This window comes from Scyliorhinus canicula, chromosome 9 (assembly GCF_902713615.1).
Source record: "Scyliorhinus canicula chromosome 9, sScyCan1.1, whole genome shotgun sequence".
NCBI lineage: Eukaryota > Metazoa > Chordata > Chondrichthyes > Carcharhiniformes > Scyliorhinidae > Scyliorhinus > Scyliorhinus canicula.
In genome coordinates this window covers 142,442,739-142,464,085 of record NC_052154.1, presented here as the reverse complement: position 1 = coordinate 142,464,085, position 21,347 = coordinate 142,442,739, and the positions used below count along the sequence as shown (strand labels likewise).

At 45.6% G+C, this 21,347-nt stretch overlaps 1 protein-coding gene across 6 annotated transcripts in view; it reads right to left on the bottom strand.

The window, feature by feature from the left end:
- abcc8 (ATP-binding cassette, sub-family C (CFTR/MRP), member 8) overlaps positions 1 to 21,347 on the bottom strand; it is a 362,311-nt gene that overhangs the window by 102,555 nt on the left and 238,409 nt on the right. For 5 of the 6 annotated variants that reach the window (XM_038807799.1, XM_038807798.1, XM_038807802.1 and 2 more), the window contains 3 exons: positions 9,644 to 9,749; positions 3,544 to 3,567; positions 902 to 940 (listed from right to left, as the gene is read on the bottom strand). In XM_038807799.1, the coding sequence (XP_038663727.1) occupies positions 902 to 940; positions 3,544 to 3,567; positions 9,644 to 9,749 (169 nt within the window). The remainder of the gene's footprint in view (positions 1 to 901; positions 941 to 3,543; positions 3,568 to 9,643; positions 9,750 to 21,347) is intronic. The other variant, XM_038807800.1, reaches the window with a different exon arrangement.

Genomic DNA, 21,347 nt, shown 5'->3' with positions numbered 1-21,347 from the left:
CCTGCCCTTGGTCACCAAACATGCCTATCCTTGCAGAGTTCCCTTCCCACAGCAATTGGAAAACAAACAACTCTTAATTATCCAGTCAAATGGCCTTTTGATCCCACCCCTAATGTTTTTAAGCAAATAAATATTTTCTGAAAATGAAAATAAATCACAATGTTTTCAACATGGAGGCTTTAGAGAGGGTGCAGAAAAGATTTACCAGGATGTTGCCTGGTATGGAGGGTATTAGCTATGAGGAGAGGTTGAATAAACTTGGTTTGTTCTCACTGGAACAAAGAAGTTTGCGGGGCGACCTGATTGAGGTCTACAAAATTATGAGGGGCATAGACAGAGTGGATAGTCGGATACTTTTTCCCAGCGATAGAGGGGGTCAATTACCCCCAATTACTAGGGGGCTTAGGTTTAAGGTGCAAGGGCAAGGTTTAGAGGAGATATACGAGGCAAGTTTTTTAAACAGAGGGTAGTGGGTGCCTGGAACTCGCTGCCGGAGGAGGAGGTGGAAACAGCGACGATAGTGACGTTTAAGGGGCATCATGACAAATACATGAATAGGATGGGAATAGAGGGATACGGACCCCGGAAGTGTAGAAGATTTTAGTTTAGACGGGCAGCATGGTCGGCGCAGGCTTGGAGGGCTGAAGGGCCTGTTCTTGTGCTGTACTTTTCTTTGTTCTTTGTCCCTCTGATTTTATAGGTCTGCTAGTAGCAGTGTCCTAGATAGAGAGTAATATTTCATTCTCGGAAACTCTGGGACAACCCTGAAGGGTTGGCAACCCTAAACCTAGGGAACACATTCAACAACGTCTGCTGACATCCACAATGGTGAAGCAACACTAGGAGGAATTTGGGCAAGGGAACAGCTTTTTAGTGATCGGGTCAGAACAACTTGATGTACCTCACTTCAACATCAACAGCCGTTTCCTCTTCGGTACTGCTGCAATATTTTAAACAGAAAGAGGATAAATTGTTATGTCTCTTTAGGGCAGTGAGGTATTTACTATTTCAGTTAATTCCTCCAAAATGCATTTGGACTTGTAGACTTGTCGGAAATGCAGGAGCTACACAGCCAGTCAGTTGCTGCATTTGCACCCTTCAAGATAATGAAGATAGCTTTTGTACAAGTGTGCAATTCTTTACATCACTTTCCAATTCAACACTGCTGCTTTGTCAAGTATGAATACTGTACCCATCAATTGTTTTTCTCCACCATCTCCATTTTGGAAAAAAAGATTGACAAAAGGTCCCATTGACAATATGAACCCGTATTTTTATTCAAAAATGAAAATACATGCACTGCAGCAACCCAGCCATGGTGAGTTGCTGCTGTGCATACTGTAGGTGATACATTTGCTGCCATTGTGTGTCGGTGGTGGAAGGAGTAGATGCTGAAGGTGGTGGATAGGGTGCAAATCAAATGGGCTGCATTGTGCTGGATGATGTTGAGCTTCTTGAAGGGGTTGGGGTTGTTGGGGTTGCATTCATCCAGGAAAGTGGAGAGTATTCCATCACACTCCTGACTGGTGCCTTGTAGATGGTGGACAAGCTTTTGGGAGCCAGCGGATGAGCTACTCACCTCAGAATTCTCAGCCACTGATCTGGTCTTGTAGCCATGCTAATTCTGTGGCTAATCTAGTTCAATTTCTGGTCAGTGATAATCCCCGAATGTTGATAATGGGAATATCATTGGATGTCAAGATGGTTGAATGTTCTCTTGTTGGAGATAGTCATTGCCTGGCACTGTGTGGTGTGAATGTTACTTACCACTTATTAGCCAAAGGCTGAATATTGTCTAAATCTTGCTGCAGAAGGATACAGACTGCTTGGGTATTTGCAGAGTTGCGAATGGTGCTGCACATTGTGTAATCATCTGCGAACATTCCCACTTCTGACCTTATGATGGACAGAAGGTCATTGATAAAACAACTGAAGATGGTTTGGCATGAGGAACTCCTGCAGTGATGTCTCAGAGCTTGGATGATTGACTTCCAATGACTGCAAGCATTTTGTTTTGTGCCAGGTATGACTCCAACCAGTGTAGTGTCTCCCGCCTGATTTTCATTGACTCTAGTTTTACATCAGCTCCTTGGTGCCACACTCAGTCAAATGTTATCTTGATGCCAAGGCCAGTCACTCTTGCGTCATTTCTTTGAATTCAGCACTTGTACATGTTTGGATTAAGGCTGTAATGAAGTCAGGAGCCAAGTGCCACAAGTGGAACCCAAACTAAGTGTCAGTGTACAGCTTATTGCTGAATAATATTGCTTGGCAGCACTGTTGACGACACTTTCCATCAGTTTGCCATGATCAAGAGTAGACTACTGGGCTGGTAATGGCACAGTTCGATTTGCCTTGCTTTTTGTGCGCAGGACATACCTGGGCTTTTTGTCACATTTCCAGGTTGATGCCAGTGTTGAAGCTGTACTGGAACAGCTTGACTAAAGCACAGCTAATACCGGAGGACAAGTCTTCAGTATTATTGCTGGAATGTTGTCAGGGTCCACAGCCTTGGCGGCCCATAGCCGTGGCTGTATCCATTGCCTTCCACTGTTTTTTGGAGTGAACCGAATTGGTTGAAGACTGACATCTGTACGCTGGAGACCTGAGGTGGAGACCGAAATGGATCATCCACTTGGCACGTCCTTTTGAAGATTGTTGCAAATGTCTTTTGAACTGATATGCTGGGGTCCTCCATCACTGAGGATGGGGATATTTGTGGAGCCTCCTCCTCCAGTTAGTTGTTGAATTGTTTACCATCATTCATGACTGGATCACAGAGCTTATGAAAAATGAAATGAAAATCACTTACTGTCACAAATAGGCTTCAAATGAAGTTACTGTGAAAAGCCCCTAGTCACCACATTCCGGCACCTGTTCGGGGGGGGGGGGTGCTGGTACAGGAATTGAACCATGCTGCTAGCCTGCCTTGGTCTGCTTTCAAAGCCAGCAATTTAGCCCTGTGCTAAACCAGTCCCAGCTTAGATCTAATCCACTCATTGTGGTATTGCTTAGCTCTGTCTATTGCATGATGCTTTTGTTGTTTGGGTGCAAGTACTCCTGTGTTGCAGCTTCATCAGGTTGACAACTCAGAATAAAGGTTATTGAGCTGAAATACCTCGCCACAGATGTTGCCTGACCTGCTGAGTATTTCTGATTTCCAAGATATGCAGTCTTTTGTTTTTGTACAAAAAAAACATTGCCTGTTTACAAATCCATAGAAATAAACACAATGTGGTCACGAACAAGCCAGAGTGTGATAAAGAGAAGTTAGCAAAAATTACCAACCGGTCAGGCAGCATCTCTAGAGATAGAAGTTAATGTTTAGTCTGATGAAAGAGCATTGAGGTGAAGTGTTAACTCTTGTTTCTCTCACTGTAGTTGTTGCCTGGCTTGCTGAGCACTTTCCCTTTGTTATTCCCCAGATTTCCAGCATCTGCAGTATTATGCTTCAGGCAAAGAACATTTATTTTTACTCTTGTCCTTGAACTGTAGGAAGATATTGGGGCAGTAATGTGTAGTCAACGGAACTGGCGGCCTTACCTGCTTTCTCCTTCCATGCGTTCACTGTCAGGAATGCCAGAGTGTAAAGGAAAACAAGTTAGAAAAACAGAATGAAAAAGAATAATAATAAAGCAAAGAAGAAGGAACTTTCAATTATATAGCACCATGCACACCGTTAGGATGTTCCAAAGTGGTTTGCTCTTAACATGATCTCATAACCAAATAAGTAATAAATCCATGGTTCATCTATTTTTAGGTGTTAGTTGGGGGATAAATGTTGGCCAGGATATTGGGAAAAATCTTCTACCCTCCATCGAATCTTCTACTCGCCACTTGGATGTTTTATGGTTCAGTGAGATGGCAAAGAAGGCCTCAGTTTCACATTTCATCCAAAAGACGAACAGAATGAATAAAGACCTTTGACCCGGAAGCAGTATGGTAAGGAAAATTAGTAAATTCTTCAAAATGTCTGTGGAATCTGTAATTGTTTTTAAGAGTACCTGAAAGGGACTTGTAAGAGTTTGCATCATTTATAAAGGGAGCAGTTATAATTTCCATGAATAATAAGCCAATGCTGGTCTCAGTGATATGGTAATTTGATCTGGAATCTATACCAACTGAAGGAAGTTAAGAAAGAAACCATGTGGCTGGCAGATACAAAGGAGAGCTACAGACACAAAGGTGAGTTACAGACAGAGGATCTGGAAGATGAAGGAGATCAGCACATAGATGCAGACACAAAGAGAAAGTAGATAGAGACAGACGGAGGAATACATCGAGGTCAGTTTTTCTGTCTTGTAGAAAAGGAGACAGGAGTTCTTGGAGGTAATGTGTGAGCTGGCAAAAAGGTCCAAAACCTAGAAAACTGTGTGAATACCTCAGAGATGCTAAAGAGCTGGGTGTTTTCCAAGAAGCGGCCAAACCATGAATGGGGTGTTATTGGTTGAAAATGAACTCTGGAAAGCTACACCATCAGGACTGTCATGACTGAAAGAAGAGAGGGTCCATAGAAGTGTGCCTTCTTCATGATAATCATTACCATGAAACCTAGTAGTGACGGAATTTGTCAAATAGCACTCCCGACCTACCTTGCATGAATACATAATATTATACAGAATACACAATGCAAGTCCAAATATGTGCAGCTTAGGTACATTAGCCATACTAAGTTGTTCCTTGGTGTCCAAAGATGTGCAGATTAGATAGATTGGCCATGATCAGTGTGCAGGGCTACAGGGGTAGGATGTGGAGTGGGCCAAGGCCAAGGTGTTCTTTCGGAGGGTCGGTAGTAACTCGATGGACCAATGGCTTCCTGCTGCGCCTTGGGGATTGTATGTTATGAAACAGTATAGCTACCTAATGAACGGGAATGATTGAGGTTGTGTGAAATGTGTCCTTGTTATATCTATTATTTAAAGTTAATTTTTTATTTGATATGCCATTTGTCTGTTAATTCATTTTTAATTTGCATTAATTCTGATTCACTTTAAAGTAAAAGTTACAAAACGTGAAATCTTGTTCGCAATTTCTCCATTTGGTAATCATTCAGTAAATTTGGTTATTTTATTTCAGGGCTCCCCCACAGGGATCGTAATAGTAATGTTTTCTGTTGGGGCAAAGTCGACACTGGCCGGAAATGATCTCCCAGCCTTGATTCCTCACATCCTGAATAGTTAACAGAGCAAAGCACAAATAACTCTGGGATATGACGATCCGAAGATAATTTATGAAGGACAAGCCCATGACCGTTTCAATGGATTCAACATATTGTCAAAGCCATTATAATTCAGGACACACCTTAATTGCTGAACATTTAGACATGCTATCAAAGCTTTATGTCATCAGGATAGCTCACAAGAAATTTCCAACAGTAACGGGGAAACAACAATTTATACTTCATGATATGAGTGCTGATTGGCATGTGGATCAGATTGGTTGAGGCATTGCCTGGAGAGCTCACAGTGTCAGGCATTAAGGCCATACGTTCTAACAATTGGCAGACATGTCTTTCCAGCTGTTCACAACAGGCAAAATATTGACTATACTCAACCAGCCAATGTGTGCAAAACTCCAAATATCGGGTGAAATTCTCCCATTTGGGACTAAGTTTCATTGGGAGTGGGAAGGTGGAGTGTTTCCCATTGGGGAGGCAACCATACCATACTTTCTGGCCCTAAACTCATTATTTAAAAAAAAATTTAGAGTACCCAATTTACTTTTTCCAATTAAGGGGCAATTTAGCGAGGTCAATTCACCTGCCCTGCAGATATTTGGGTTGTGGGGGCAAACTCCACAAGGACAGTGACTCAGAGCCGGGATCGAATCTGGGACCTTGGTGCCGTGAGGCAGCAGTGTTAACCACCGTGCTGCCCCCACTAACCTCATTATTAATGCACCTTGGGGTTTTGCATAGTAATCCGTGGTGAGTTGGCATGATGACATGAGTCCTGCTATCATATCTGGGTGCCATATCGAAAAGGAGCCCAAAATCACCGACGCACCACTGAAGAAAGAAGATTGCCCTCCTGAAAAATAATACTCTGAATCATGAAGATGGATCTCTTTAAAAAGAGAATCAATCTCCAGTAACACTCGAAAGCTGGAAGATGGACCTCCTCATGACACAGAACCTGGAAGATCCAACCATAGATGTTCCCATCACATGCTACTGTGGAATTCTGGGGTCCATGGTTGCTGGCGGCCGTCATTCCAAACTCCACAGGCAGCTCCAGGCACTGTTCAGGTTAGTCCTGACTTCTGCATGTCATGTAGACGGCACAGTGGCTAGCACTGCGGCCTCACAGCCTCAGTGACCTGGGTTCAATTCCAGTCTTGGATGACTGTGTGGGGTGCTCCGGTTTCTCCCACAAGTCCCAAAAGACATGATGTTAGGTAATTTGGACATTCTGAATTCTCCCTCAGTGTACCCGAACAGGTGCCATGGGGTGGCGATGAGGGGATTTTCACAGTAACTTCATTGCAGTGTTAATGTAAGCCTACTGACACTAATAACGATTATTATTATTACTAAATTGCCCCTTAGTGTCCAAATGTTGCCTAATCGATTCCCAGCTTGAGTCACTGTCTGTGTGGAGTCTGCACGTTCTCCCCGTGTCTGCGTGGGTTTCCTCCGGGTGCTCCGGTTTCCTCCCACAAGTCCCGAAAGACGTGCTATTAGGTAATTTGGGCATTCTGAATTCTCCCACTGTGTAACTGAACAGGTGCCGGAATGTGGCGGCGAGTGGCTTTTCATAGTAACTTCATTGCAGTGTTAATGTCAGCCTACTTGTGACAATAAAGATTATTATTATAATTGTCCAAAGGTTAGATGGGATTTTGGAGTTACAGGGATAGGGTGGTGTATTGGGCCTAGGTAGGGTGCTCTTTCAGAAGGTCAATGCAGATGGAATGGACAGAATGGCCTCCTTCTGCAATGCACTGATTCTCTGATTGTATGCTGTCCCAAACGTGCTCTGGATTGACGTGTTTTCCCGCTGGCATTGTGGAGAATCGGGCATAGGGAAAGATTCCGGTCTGTCTGCATTTACATCCCATTACAAGGATCCAAATCAATTTCACGCTGATCTCCAGTGGGTTTCCTGATCTGCCGTGGAGGAAATAAGAACATAAGAACTAGGAGCAGGAGTAGGCCATCAGGCCCGTCGAGCCTGCTCCACCATTCATTGAGATCATGGCTGATCTTTTGTGGCCTCAGCTCCACTTTAACGGCCAAACACCATAACCCTTTATTCCTTTATTCTTCAAAACACTGTCTATCTTTATCTTGAAAACATTTAATGAAGAGCCTCAACTGCTTCACTGGGGAAGGAATTCCGTAGATTCACAACTCTTTGTGTGAAGACGTTCCTCCCAAACTCAGTCGTAAATCTACTTCCCCTTATTTTGAGGCTATGCCCGTCGAGTTCTGCTTTCACCCGTCAGTGGAACCAACCTCCCCGCATCTATCCTATCTATTCCCTTCATAATTTTGTATGTTTCTATAAGATGGCCCCCGTCCTTCTAACTTCCAACGAGTACAGTCCCAGTCTACTCAACCTCTCCTCATAATCCAACCTCCTCAACTCTGGGATTAACCTAATGAATCTCCTCTGCACACCCTCCAGCGCCAGTACGTCTTTTCTCAGGTAAGGAGACCAAAGCTGAACACAACGATCCAGGTGTGGCCTCACTATCACCTTATACAGTTGCAGCATAACCTCCGTAGTCTTAAACCCCATCCCTCGAGCAATGAAGGACAAAATTCCATTTGCCTTCTTAATCACCTGTTGCACCTGTAAACCAACTTTTTGCGACTCATAGACTAGCACACCCAGGTCTTTCTGCACAGCTGCATGTTTTAATATTTTATCATTTAAATAATAATCCCTTTTGCTGTTATTCCTACCAAAATGGATAAACTCACATTTGTCAACATGGTATTCCATCTGCCAGACCCTAGCCCATTCACTTAAACTATCCAAATCCCTCTGCAGACTTCCATATCCTCTGCACTTTTCGCTTTACCACTCATCTTAGTGTCATCTGCAAACTTGGACACATTGCACTTGGTCCCAACTCCAAATCATCTATGTAAATTGTGAACAATTGTAGGCCCAACACTGATCACTGAGGGAAACCACTAGCTACTGATTGCCAACCAGAGAAACACCCATTAATACCCACTCTTTGCTTTCTATTACTTAACCAAACCTCTATCCATGCTACTACTTTACCCTTAATGCCATGCATCATTACCTTATGCAGCAACCTTTTGTGTGGCACCTTGTCAAAAGCTTTCTGGAAATCCAGATATACCACATTTATTGGTTCCCTGTTGTTTACCGCACTGGTAATGTCCTCAAAAAATTCCACTAAATTAGTTAGGCACGACCTGCTCTTTATAAACTTGTGCTGCGTCAGTCCAATGGGACAATTTACATCCAGGTGCCTCGCTATTTCTTCCTTGATGATAGATTCCAGCATCTTCCCTACTACCGAAGTTAAGCTATCTGGCCTATAATTAACCGCTTTCTGCCTACCTCCTTTTTTAAACAGTGGTGTCACGTTTGCTAATTTCCAATCCGCCAGGACCACCCCAGAGTCCAGTGAATTTTGGTAAATTATCACAAGTGCATTTGCAATTTCCCTAGCCCTCTCTTTTAGTACCCTGTGATGCATTCCATCAGGGCCAGGAGACTTGTCTACCTTTAGCCCCATTAGCTTGCCCATCACTACCTCCTTAGTGAACCCATGGGAAATACACACCGGCATGAAACCAATTTTTGGACTCCTACCAAATTCTCCCCCCCAACATTTAGCCCACTCCCATGGGAGAATTCCACCAATGGTGTCAACATAAAATGTGATTCTGTGATTGGACAACACGTGCTAAATAATCCTAACTGTGCTAAGAATTACACTGAATACCAATTTAAAATAGTCAGGAATGCAAGCAGTGTAGTTTCCTCATTGTGGCGCTAACAATTGCACACAAAGACTCAAATCGGTACAAGAGAGGCTTTATTACAGTGAGATGCTATTCCTTCGGCTGTAGCTGTAGAATGGCATCTCAGGGAAACTTATGAATATTTATACTGCTCATTGTGTCCGGAGCTAGCGGGCAGGGGCTTACCGGAAAACCTGTAATACAGGTACTGTCATACATCCCCTAATGCAAGCATACACATATATATAGTGGTAGATCACCACACTCATGTATGCTGGAAGCCACATATATCCACACTCCGGGATCTGTCCTTTGCAGGAACATGCACACACTTGTGTCTTTTTCCAACTATACAAAAGCTTAGTGAACACTCATTCCCTGGTTCATTCCCCAGGGCAATGCCTTGACCAATCAGAGTTGACCTGCCTGGTTCAAATTTGAACAAAGCTGTGCAGTTAATAGTTCCATGCTGCATTCTCCATGGCAATGTCTCAACCAATCAGAGTCCACTTGCCACCTCTCTTCTCATGTAGTATAAATTATTGTTCCCTGCTTGATTTGGAAATTTCTTGCAAGCTATCGTGAAGAATGCAAGACAAAAATCATTGACAGCATGTCTCTTTTTTCAGTAATACTCAGGTTCTGCACTACCAGGTGACTCCACATCTTAATATCATTCGGCAGCTTCATTACCTGTTCCAGTAGACGTTTCCAGAATTTTTTTGCATTTCTCCAAGGACTGCCAAGAGGAGGGATGATTTACCGCACCCGACCTGACCAACTATCATAGTTAGCTGTCCTGAGGAAAGAAGGATATGTTTAACTATACATTACTTATGCATTGATTCAGCACTTTTTACAGTTTGAATTATTTGAAATTAGTACATAATGAGGAGCGAATTTTGGCTCTTGTTTAGTTTCTCTATGCAGCTTTATTCTAATAACCAAAATGCACAAAGACTAAGTCATGGAGGCAATCACTTTTTAATGGAGCTACAGGGCTAGCATCAGAAGTGTGTGTTATGAGAAAAGACTGGAAATGCTTAGGATTTTCAGCTTCGAAAGGAGACATCAGAGATGTGACTGTTGTAAAGGGTAGATGAATGTAAATTGTATCAAAGAGGTGAATCTAAAAAATTACTGCAAGTCATTGTTGTCCCATAGCTGATGAGCCACATGTATGGCTCCAGTGACAATGTTCTGGCCATGTGCACTAAATTTGGTACAAAATGGCACACATTCACTCAGACAATATTGGCAAACCACTCACATGATTATTTCCAAACATCTAGTATCAGTCATAGTAAATCTTTACAGTTTTTATGCTACAAATTTATCACATACAACACATCTCTGTGCAGCTTCTAGATTTTTCTCCAGCAGTTGTGAGTGATACTTTGACTGCCTTTGACTAATAGAAAAGAATGTTGACTCATTTAGCAAAATTCAGCAGATCCATCCCTACTCTCCTTTCATGTGGCTGGTGCTTGTCCATTGCCATGCGGTGTCCTATTGAAGCTGCTGGTTATTAATTGAACGTGCTTGCTTCTGCTGGCCTGGTGAAATTATTGTATTTGGCGACATACAATCTGGCTGGTCTTCTATTACTATTTTTTTAAAGAATTATGAATCATGAATGCAATTATTCACTTCTGGATTCTCAATTATCTACATGTGCCTAAGTATTGGACAATATATAAAGTAGACTTTAAATCTCAGCCTTGAACATACTTAATGACCCAGTCTCTACAGCCTTCTGCAGGAAAGAATTCCTCAGATTCACTACCCTTTGAGAGAAGAAATTCCTCTTCATTTCCCTCTTGAATGGAAGACTCTTTACTCTGAAATTATGCCCTCTGGTCCTAGACTCTCCCACATGAGAAAAAATTATCTCAGGATCTACTCTGCCAAGCCCCCTGAGAATTCTATGGGCGCGATTCAGTGGACTCAAGTTAAAGTGCACTGAATGACATGTTTAGTGATGCATTTTCTGGCACCTGCAGCACCAAGAAAGACCCCGCTATTGAACGCCACTTTTTTTTTGCCTCGGCAAGGAACTCCCTGTCATGCGGCTTTAAGTAATTTCCTGTATTCAGGAGCCCAGCCCCCATCGCGGACTCAGGGCCCCCCACTTCACTCAACTTACCTTGTCTGGGGTCCTTAAGCCCACTTCCCCCCCCCCCCCCCACTACGTATGGATAAGGTCCCCCCCCCCCCCCCCCCACCCCGCCACCTCCCATGGGATCGACCCCTGGCAAGGGAAACCTGGAACCTGGACACCTTGGCACCGCAAGCCTTACAACCTGACAGTGCCTATGCCAGCCTTGCAGTGCCCCCCAGGCACCCTGACAGTACCAGATTGTCACTGTCAGGTTGGCTCTGCCAGAGCTCTGGGCTGGTAGTACCAAGGTACCAGGCTGGCAGTGCCATGGTGCCCAGACACCTGGGGGAATGCTAGGGTGCCACTCTACCCAATGCTCGACCACCCACGGGTCTAAATTCACCAGTGAGACCCTGCCTTAACTGCCATCACAACTGGTTAATGACTTTGTGAACCGGTTCCAATTGGTGCCTGGTTGAAGCCTCACTGGTGAGGCCCTGGGTGAATTGGGCAAGCGCATATTTAAATGAGCCGAATGGTTCATTTAAATATGCACGCCTGGATCTTGCCCAGCGAGAGTGGGATCCAGATCGCGCCACGTTACGAGATTCTGATGAATCACATGAGGCGTTTCGAGTGTCATGAATCTCGAAGCAGGCCTCTCATGAGATTCAACGACTTGCTCCTGCCACCAAGTCGGACGCAATGAGGCTGCTAAATCAGGTGCCTTATATGTCTCAATTAGGTCATAGAACATAGAACATTACAGCGCAGTACGGGCCCTTCGGCCCTCGATGTTGCGCCGACCTGTAAAACCATCTGAAGCCTATCTGACCTACACTATTCCATTTTCATCCATATGTCTATCCAGTGACCACTTAAATGCCCTTAAAGTTGGCGAGTCTACTACTGTTGCAGGCAGGGTGTTCCACACCCCTACTACTCTCTGAGTAAAGAAACTGCCTCTGACATCTGCCCTATATCTACTACCCCTCAATTTAAAGCTATGTCCCCTCGTGTTGGTCATCACCATCCGAGGAAAGAAACTCTCACTGGCCACCCTATCTAACCCTCTGACTATCTTATATGTCTCTATTAAGTCACCTCTCAGCCTTCTCCTCTCTAACGAAAACAACCTCATGTCCCTGAGCCTTTCCTCGTAAGACCTTCCCTCCATACCAGGCAACATCCTAGTAAATCTCCTCTGAACCCTTTCCAAAGCTTCCACATCCTTCCTATAATGTGGTGACCAGAACTGCACGCAGTACTCCAGGAGCGGCCGCACCAGAGTTATGTACAGCTGCAGCATGACCATGTGGCTCCGAAACTCAATCCCCCTACTGATAAAGGCTAGCACACCATATGCCTTCTTAACAGCCCTATTAACCTGGGTGGCAACTTTCAGGGATTTATATACCTGGATGCCGAGATCTCGCTGTTCATCTACACTACCAAGAATCTTGCCATTAGCCCAGTACTCTGCATTCCTGTTACTCCTTCTAAAGTGAACCACCTCACACTTTTCCGCATTAAACTCCATCTGCCACCTCTCAGCCCAGCTCTGCAGCTTATCTATGTCCCTCTGTATCCTATAACATCCTTCTGCACCATGCACAACTCCACCGACCTTCGTGTCATCTGCAAATTTACTAACCCATCCTTCTACACCCTCTTCCAGGTCATTTATAAAAATGACAAACAGCAGTGGCCCCAATACAGATCCTTGCGGTACACCACTAGTAACTGAACTCCAGGATGAACATTTACCATCAACCACCACCCTCTGTCTTCTTTCAGCTAGCCAATTACTGATCCAAACCGCTAAATCACCTTCAATCCCATACTTCCTTATTTTCTGCAATAGCCTACCGTGTGGAACCTTATCAAACACCTTACTGAAATCCATATACACCACATCAACCGCTTTACCCTCATCCACCTGTTTGGTCACCTTCTCAAAAAACTCAATAAGGTTTGTGAGGCATGACCTACCCTTCACAAAACCGTGTTTTTTAAAATAAATTTAGATTACCCAATTATTTTTTCCAATTAAGGGGCAATTTAGCGTGGCCAATCCACCTACTCTGCACATTTTTGGGTTGTGGGGGCGAAACCCACGCAGACACGGGGAGAATGTGCAAACTCCACACGGACAGTGACCCAGAGCTGGGATTGAACCTGGAACCTTCAGCGCCGTGAGGCGGTTGTGCTAACCACTAGGCCCCGTGCTGCCCCCCAAAACCGTGTTGACTATCGCTAATCAACTTGTTCTTTTCAAGATGATTATAAACCCTATCTCTTATAACCTTTTCCAACATTTTACCCACAACCGAAGTAAGGCTCACAGGTCTATAATTACCAGGGTTGTCTCTACTCCCCTTCTTGAACAAGGGGACAACATTTGCTATCCTCCAGTCTTCCGGCATTATTCCTGTCGACAAAGACGACATAAAGATCAAGGACAAAGGCTCTGCAATCTCCTCCCTGGCCTCCCAGAGAATCCTAGGATAAATCCCATCTGGCCCAGGGGACTTATCTATTTTTACACTTTCCAAAATTGCTAACACCTCCTCCTTGTGAACCTCAATTCCATCTAGCCTGATCGACTGAACCTGAGTATTCTCCTCGACAACATTGTCTTTCTCCAGTGTAAACACTGACGAAAAATATCCATTTACTGCTTTCATTCTTCTAAACTCCAATGAACACAGGCCTAACCTACTTAATCTCTGCTCATAAGAAAATCCCTCTAAACCCAGGATGGTTTCAGAATTGTTATCAGAATAATAATAATCATAATAATAACCTCTTATTGTCACAAGTATGAAGTTACTGTGAAAAGCCCACAGTCACCACATTCCGGCGCCTGTTCGGATAAGGTGGTGCGGGAATTGAACCCGTGCTGCTGGCCTTGTTCTGCATCACAAACCAGCTGTCTAGCCCACTGAGCTAAACCAGCCCCAGCTGAAAGTTTCTCAGATAAAGAATGTTTAACATTTGGAATCGACTTCTGGGTAGTGTGGCAGAGGTGAAAATCCCAGGATAATTTAAGAAATGACTACTGACAGCTTTGGGTGTGTGTGTGGGTGTGTGTGTGTGTGTGTGGGGGGGGGGGGGGGGGGGGGGGAGTGTAGGATTCGTCTGGATGGATGTGATGGAACATGTTGAATGGTTATCATCATTAGTAAGTATCTTGTGATTTTCGAGCTACAAAATGTAACCCTGCACCTACAGACCATCCCATTTATAAACATGTGAAGTGACTCAGTAGTGATAATTCCAATTGACAAACTGTCATTCAAGAATAATGGCATCATAATATCAGAAGATACACACCAGCGAAGTTAGGCTCAACACTATCTCCAGCATCACCACAGGTTTTATTTTGGTTATCTGGTCAAAACTACATGTGTCTCAGGGTTCACGTTAGTTCACAAGTTTAATAGATCAAAGCATCCATGATGGCCTTCCTCAGAGCTCAATTTAACACTTTTCTCTACACTATATCCCAAGTTAGGCACAACCATTTTATTTTGATCTAAAGCATCCAAAAACCCATCATTATTTTTGATGATTTGAAAACTGACCATCTCTGGAAACTATGCAGGTACAGTTTCTGTTTGCTTATATGTGGTGCAGAACATTTTCTCATCATCCCAGTAGAAAACTGAAGTCCAAGTTGGCAAAGCATAGATTTACTTTGAGAGGTTAGACTGCTAAAATGATATAACATTACAGCACATTGGCGAGTTTCCTGTTGGATGTCCAGTTGATTACGGCTCCCTCTATTTGGGCCAGAGCCTTACAGGGTTATTTGGAATCACATGAAGAATTCATGCTGCCTGTTGGTGACCCCATGTTGGCTGGTCAGTGGTAGTGTTCATTCGTCCTCTGGAACAACCTGGAGCTATCTGTTTGAGAGTAGATAACTGAATTTACCATGGACGTTTGAATCATTCCTATTGCTTTATCACCAGCCATGCTACCTCACAACTATCTTGACCCCAAATAAATCCTGGTTATCTCCCTTAAAGGAGGACATCCTTTAGCTGCTTATAGGCAACTGAAAAGCTTCAGATTGCATCATTGTTAAGGAGCCATTGGACTTGAGCGTTTCTTAAGTTTTATAGTATTCATTATTGCCTACCATAAAAGCTGAGCGTTCTGGTCAGCATGTTCCTTACCTTATCAATGAAGTGCTGTATAACCTATTGAGTGGGTTAAGCAATGGACCAAAGTGTCTCTTTCTATGCAGTAAAATTCTACAAATGGTGATTCTATTAGTTAGATCCCTGGTGCAGAACTTCGGCAGCAAATCCTTACCTCTTTACAATGTAATCATTGGTAGCTATTGAATGCTGGATATACAAACATCCACCGTGAAATTTGGATCAGTAATACCCGTTGCTTGAAGTTGGTGGTACGGAAGCATACTTTTGAGGTGAGCCGTTCCAGACACATGTGGTGCTTGTGAACATGCAGTGAATGTCTGCGGGAAGCATGCAAAATAGACAGATCATGACAGCATGCTGATTTGATATGTGCCACATTTTAGAGCTCATGCTCTAGCTTAACCTTGCACAGCTGAGCACACATTCAGCAGGAAGGACCCATTATGAGTTCTATTTAAAGGGATCATCAACTATTTAGAGCTCAGTGTTGGTTGATTTCTACTGGTTCTTACTTCAGTTCTACAAGTGCTTGGTGTTCCTTATACCTGTTTAAAGATGCTCGAAAGGCGGTGATGAGGCAACTTAAAGAGTTTTTGCTGACTTTGAGATTTCTGCTCAGATCAGTTGCTCCATGCCAAGGGTGCGCTGGTTGGCATTCCCCTTAGGATACTGCATGGCTTGGAGAATGAGCAAAGCCCTGCAACGTGGAGCAGAACAAGCTGCTGGAAGAGGGAGGAGGATTAGGAGAAGGGTTCTCAGCAGGAAACCATATCCATTCAGGGTGTACAAGGAACAATTCTCCAATATCAGTCTCAGTAAGAAACAATGTGTGAGACATTTGTGCTTTAACTGAAGCCTGTCACCTGCTGCCTCCACAGCTGCAATGACAAAGCAGAGCAAGGTAACCATAGCTCTGAGATTTTAGGAAACAGGCTTCTCCCAGGCTGGAAAGAGAGATATTTGAAACATCTTGCAATCTGCCACCCATTTTTATTTAAGGGAGTCACTGACCATCTCTATTCACTATTTTAAAACTCATTAATAAGGCATTTGAGATCTTAACCTTGACAAACAGAGCATGGGATACGAGGGCAAGGAAGTCATGGTGAACTTTTGCAAAATAATGTTTCAGTCTCAACTGGAGTACTGCATCCAGTTCTGGGCACCAAACCTTGGAAAGGATATGAAGACATTAGAGAGGCTGCAGAAAAGATTTACAAGAATGGTTCTAGTGCTGAGGGATTTCAGTTATGTAGGTAGATTGGAGAAGTTGGGGCTGTTCTCCTGAAAGTAAAGAAAGCTGAGGGGGATCTAATAGAGGTGTGCAAAGGGGATGTGGACAGAGAAGATAGGGAGAAACTGTGCCCATTAGCACAAGGGCTGAGAATGAGAGGACACTGATTTAAGGCAAATGTGAAAAGGACAAAGGGGAAGTAAAGAAAGACGTTTATACACAGTGAATGGTTAGGACCTGGGACTGTGGTGGAAGCAAACTCAACTTTCAAAAGAAATTGGATAATTATCTGACGTGAAAAAAATGTAGGTCTGTAGGGATAGTCGTTCGCACTGCTGGCTCACAACTCCAGGGACCTGGGTTTGATTCTGGCCTTGGGTGACTGTGTGGAGTTTGCACTTTCTCCCCATGTCTGCGTGAATTTCCTTCGGGTGCTCCGGTTTCCTCTCACAATCCAAAGATGTGCAGGTTAGGTGGATTGGCCATGCTAAATTGTCCCGTAGTACGAAAATATGTGAAGTTTGGGTAGGGTTACAGGGAAACGGCAGGGGAGTGGGCCAAGGTAGGGAGCTCTTTCAGAGGGTCGATCCAGACTCGATGGGCTGAAAGTCTCGCTTCTGCACTGTAGGGATTCTATGGGGCTTTTATGGGCTAGGGAAAGGCAGGGGAGTGGGTCTAACTGAGATGTTCTTGCAGAGAGCCAACACAGACACGAAGGACGGAATGGCCTCCTTCTGTGTTCTAACTTTGTTTTAAAAAGGTATTTTATTCCAAACATGTTCAACATAACCTTAACATCCAACAGAGTAGAAAGTTTTTATACTTTCCCCAATTATTTACCTCCTCCCCCTGCGACAACCAGCTCCTCAAATCTAGTCATGAACGGCTTCCACTGTATCTCACACTCTGAACGCTGAGTCCCGCCTGTGCCGTCCACACCTGCTCGCAGCCGGTGGGAACTCTGCGTGCAAGGGTCGGGTGGCGGCCTGTGGGGGGGGGAGCTCTGACTCTGGGGGGCCTCTGATGCGACCTGGCCTGCGATCGGGGCCCACTGATCGGTGGGCTGGCCTCTCTGTCCCTTGGCCTCTTTTTCTACGCGCCGGCCCCTGTACTCCTGTGCCATGTTGAGTCGGGGCCGGCATGTTGAAGGAGGCCACCGCGCATGCGCGCGTTGGCGCCGGCGCCACTGCCCATGCGCGGATCCCACGGCGCACAGTTCGCGCCGAGATCGGCAGCTGGAGCGGCGTGAACCGCTCCAGCGCCATGCTGGCCCCCTGTAGGGGCCAGAATTACTCCTAGCAGCAGCCCCTCATGCTGTCGTAAAACGCAATGGCGTTTACGACTGCGTGAACACTCTGCCGCGGGATGGGAGAATCCCACCCAGTATATATAGTTTGCAGAATTATCCCATGATTCGGATTTCTCCTACATTGGTAAATGCGATAGAGAATCGGCATTCGCATGTTGCTCCGATCCAATCTTATAATTATGCGCTGATAAAATGAGTGACCATCTCTGCAAACGACTTGCAGTAGAGAAGGCATTCCTTTGTATGGACCAAAAATTGTTGACAAAGATCTGTGATCCATTAACAAGGTAAATGTCTTCCATACAAGAAATGATGAAATCGTTTGACTCCAAATATTATACTCAAGGATTCTTTTTCCAAATGAGCATAATTCTGTTCAGCTCTTGGCAACGTTCTCAAAGCAAAAGCTATTGGTCTTTCATCTCCATTTGGCATGATACGAGGGACAACTGCACCCACCCCATAGGGTGATGCGTCACATGCAAGTTGTATTTTCAACTTTGGTTTAAAATGAACAAAGACTTCTGATTTCTTCAGCAAATTTTTGACTTCAGTATCTGCCTCTTTGTAATCTTCTGTCAAAGTCCATTGTTGGTTCGCACATAATAATATATGGTTTTAATATGGTAGCGAGATTTGGAATAAATTTTCCACAGTAAATGATTAGTTCTAAAAAAGATCTCAGTTGCGATACATTCTGTGGTCTTTGCGCATCTAAAATCGCAGTCACCTCTTCGGTTCCTTGTGGAGCCCATCCTTATCAATGACAGGGCCAAGATAGTTTATTGATAGGAGAAATTTGCATTATTCTCTCTTGACACAAAGATTTTGGGTGTGATTCAGCCGAAAGATTTCTATGTTTGGTTTCGGGCATGTTTGGCAGGGTGTTTGTCGAAGGCTGCAGGGCCAAGATTGACCCCACTATTCAACGACACTTTGCCGTTTTTGGGGGCCTCAGGGTGCTTCTCCCCTTCGAGGCCACACTTAGTCAGATTTCCTGCACTGAAGAGTTGAACTCGCCGGCAGGACCGGCTCCTCCAAGATCCATTTTGACCGGCTGCCCCAATCACTACGCTTCCCCCCACCCCTTTAAGGTCTTCCCCGCCATCATGACACCCAAATTTTCCCCCCTAACCTTACTTTGGCCCATCAAATTCCCCCCTCGCCCCACTTTCATGCGCTAGGCACCCCCAGGCCCAAACCCCTGGCAGTGCCAATCAGGCACCCAGGCACCTTGGCACTGTCAGCTTGGCAGTGCCAGGATGGCTAATTTTAATATGGTTACCTGGATCACGTCCAGTGAGGACATGATCCAGATCGTGCCGGGCATAGCGAGTCGGGTGTCTTGTAATCGGCTCGGTGTCTGATGCGAAGACGCTCCAATATGCCTTCTAAATTCTTTAGATGCTTCTGTTCAATCATGCTGGTATTTAAAACTTCATCCAAATAACATTGAACACCGTTGAGGCCACTAAGGATTTGGTCCATGGACTTTTGGAATAGGGCCAATGCAGACGGAATGGTAGGCACGTGTGCCTGAACAGTCCTTTGTGTGTTACAATGGCTAGGAGTGGTAGCCACTCAGCCAGTACCATCTGGAGGAATGCTTGGGATAAATCTATCTTATTGAGTTCTTGTCCACCCGGCAATCCAGAAAATAGGTCATCTATTAATTGTAAGGGATACTGGTCAGCACACGATACTCTGTTGATCTTCATTTAAAAAAAAATATTTTGTTTTTTCTCCTCCTTTTTCACGTTTTCTCCCAAATTTACACACAACAATAAACAATAGTCATAACAAATGTAATGTCAATCCCCATATCAATAACAACGATCCCATCCTCCCACCAAACCCCCCCAAACATTAGCCCGCATGTTAACATAAACAAATGACAAAGAGGAATCAGGAATCACCCATAGTCACCATTAACACACACAGTCCCTCTCCCCCAACCCTCCCAGCCCCCAAACGCCCTAATGTTCGATGTGATCCAATTCTCAAAAGTGCATAATGAATAATGAATAATGAATCCCTCCATCCTTCCCCTCAGTTCAAATTTGACCTTTTCAAGTGTCAAGAATTCCAACAGGTCCCCCCGACACGCCAGGGCACAGGGTGGAGAGTTTGTTCTCCACCCTAACAGGATCCGCCTTCAGGCGATCAACGAAGCGAAGGCTACAACATCTGCCTCCACGCCCGTTCCCAACTCTGGCTGGTCCGACACCCCGAATATGGGGCAGGATTCTCTGACCCCCTCCGCTGGGTTGGAGAATCGCTGGGGGGCGGCGTAAATCCCACCTCCGCCGGCTGCCGAATTCTCTGGTGCTGGGGATTTGGCGGGGGCGGGAATCACGATGGGCCGAGTGACCGCCCGTTTTTCAGCCGGTCCCGCCGGCGTATGTTACGACAGGTACTTACCGGCGGGACCTGGCTCTGTGGGCGGCCTCCGGGGTCCTCGGGGGGGGGGGGGGGGGGGGGGGGGTGTGTGGGGGGATCTGGCCCCGGGGGCGCCCCTATGGTGGCCTGGCCCGCGATTGGAGCCCGCCTGTGCCGGCCGGTGTAATAGTCCGTGATGGCCGGCGCGGAGATGAACCCCCCGGGTATGCGCTGGGATGACGCCAGCACACGTTGGCGATCTCGCGCATGCACCAACTCACGCCGGCTGGCGGAGGCCCTTCGGCGCCGGTTGGTGTGGCGCCAAGCCCCTTCCGTGTTGGCTGGCGTGGCACAAACTACTCTGGCGCCGGACTAGCCCCTGAAGGTGCGGAGGATTCCGCACCTTTGGGGCGGCACGACGCTGGTGTAGTTCACGCCACTCCTTTATGCCGGAGTTGCCTGTCCCGCCAGTTTCCTCAGAATCCCGCCCATGGCCACCCAAGGGCTCGGGTCCAGTTTCGCGTGCGCCACTTTAGAGATTAGCCTAAACACCTCCTTCCAGTAATCCTCCAGCTTTGGACAGAACCAAAACATATGAACGTGGTTTGCGGGGGCTCCTCCGTTCACATTCATTTTCTACCCCCTCAAAGAGCCAGCTCATCCTCGCCCTTGCTCTATACACCACCTTCAGCTGTATCAGCCCCAACCTCGCACACGAGGTGGGGGCGTTCACCCTCCGCAGCTGACCAATGAGGTTTCCCATTGTGGGCCACCCCAATCCTTCGGGAAATGCGCAGCAAGGGTGTGCTGTTGGCAGGGCAGAGGATGGGGCAGCACGGTAGCATGGTGGTTAGCATAACTGCTTCACAGCTCCAGGGTCCCAGGTTCGATTCCCGGCTGGGTCACTGTCTGTGCGGAGTCTGCACGTCCTCCCCATGTGTGCGTGGGTTTCCTCCGGGTGCTCCGGTTTCCTCCCACAGTCCAAAGATGTGCGGGTTAGGTGGATTGGCCATGCTAAATTGCCCGTAGTGTCTTTAAAAAAAAGGTAAGGTTAAGGGGGGGGGTTTATTGGGTTACGGGTATAGGGTGGATACGTGGGTTTGAGTAGGGTGATCATGGCTCGGCACAACATCGAGGGCCGAAGGGCCTGTTCTGTGCTGTACTGTTCTATGTTCTAAAACGCTACCTGCATTAGATAAGGG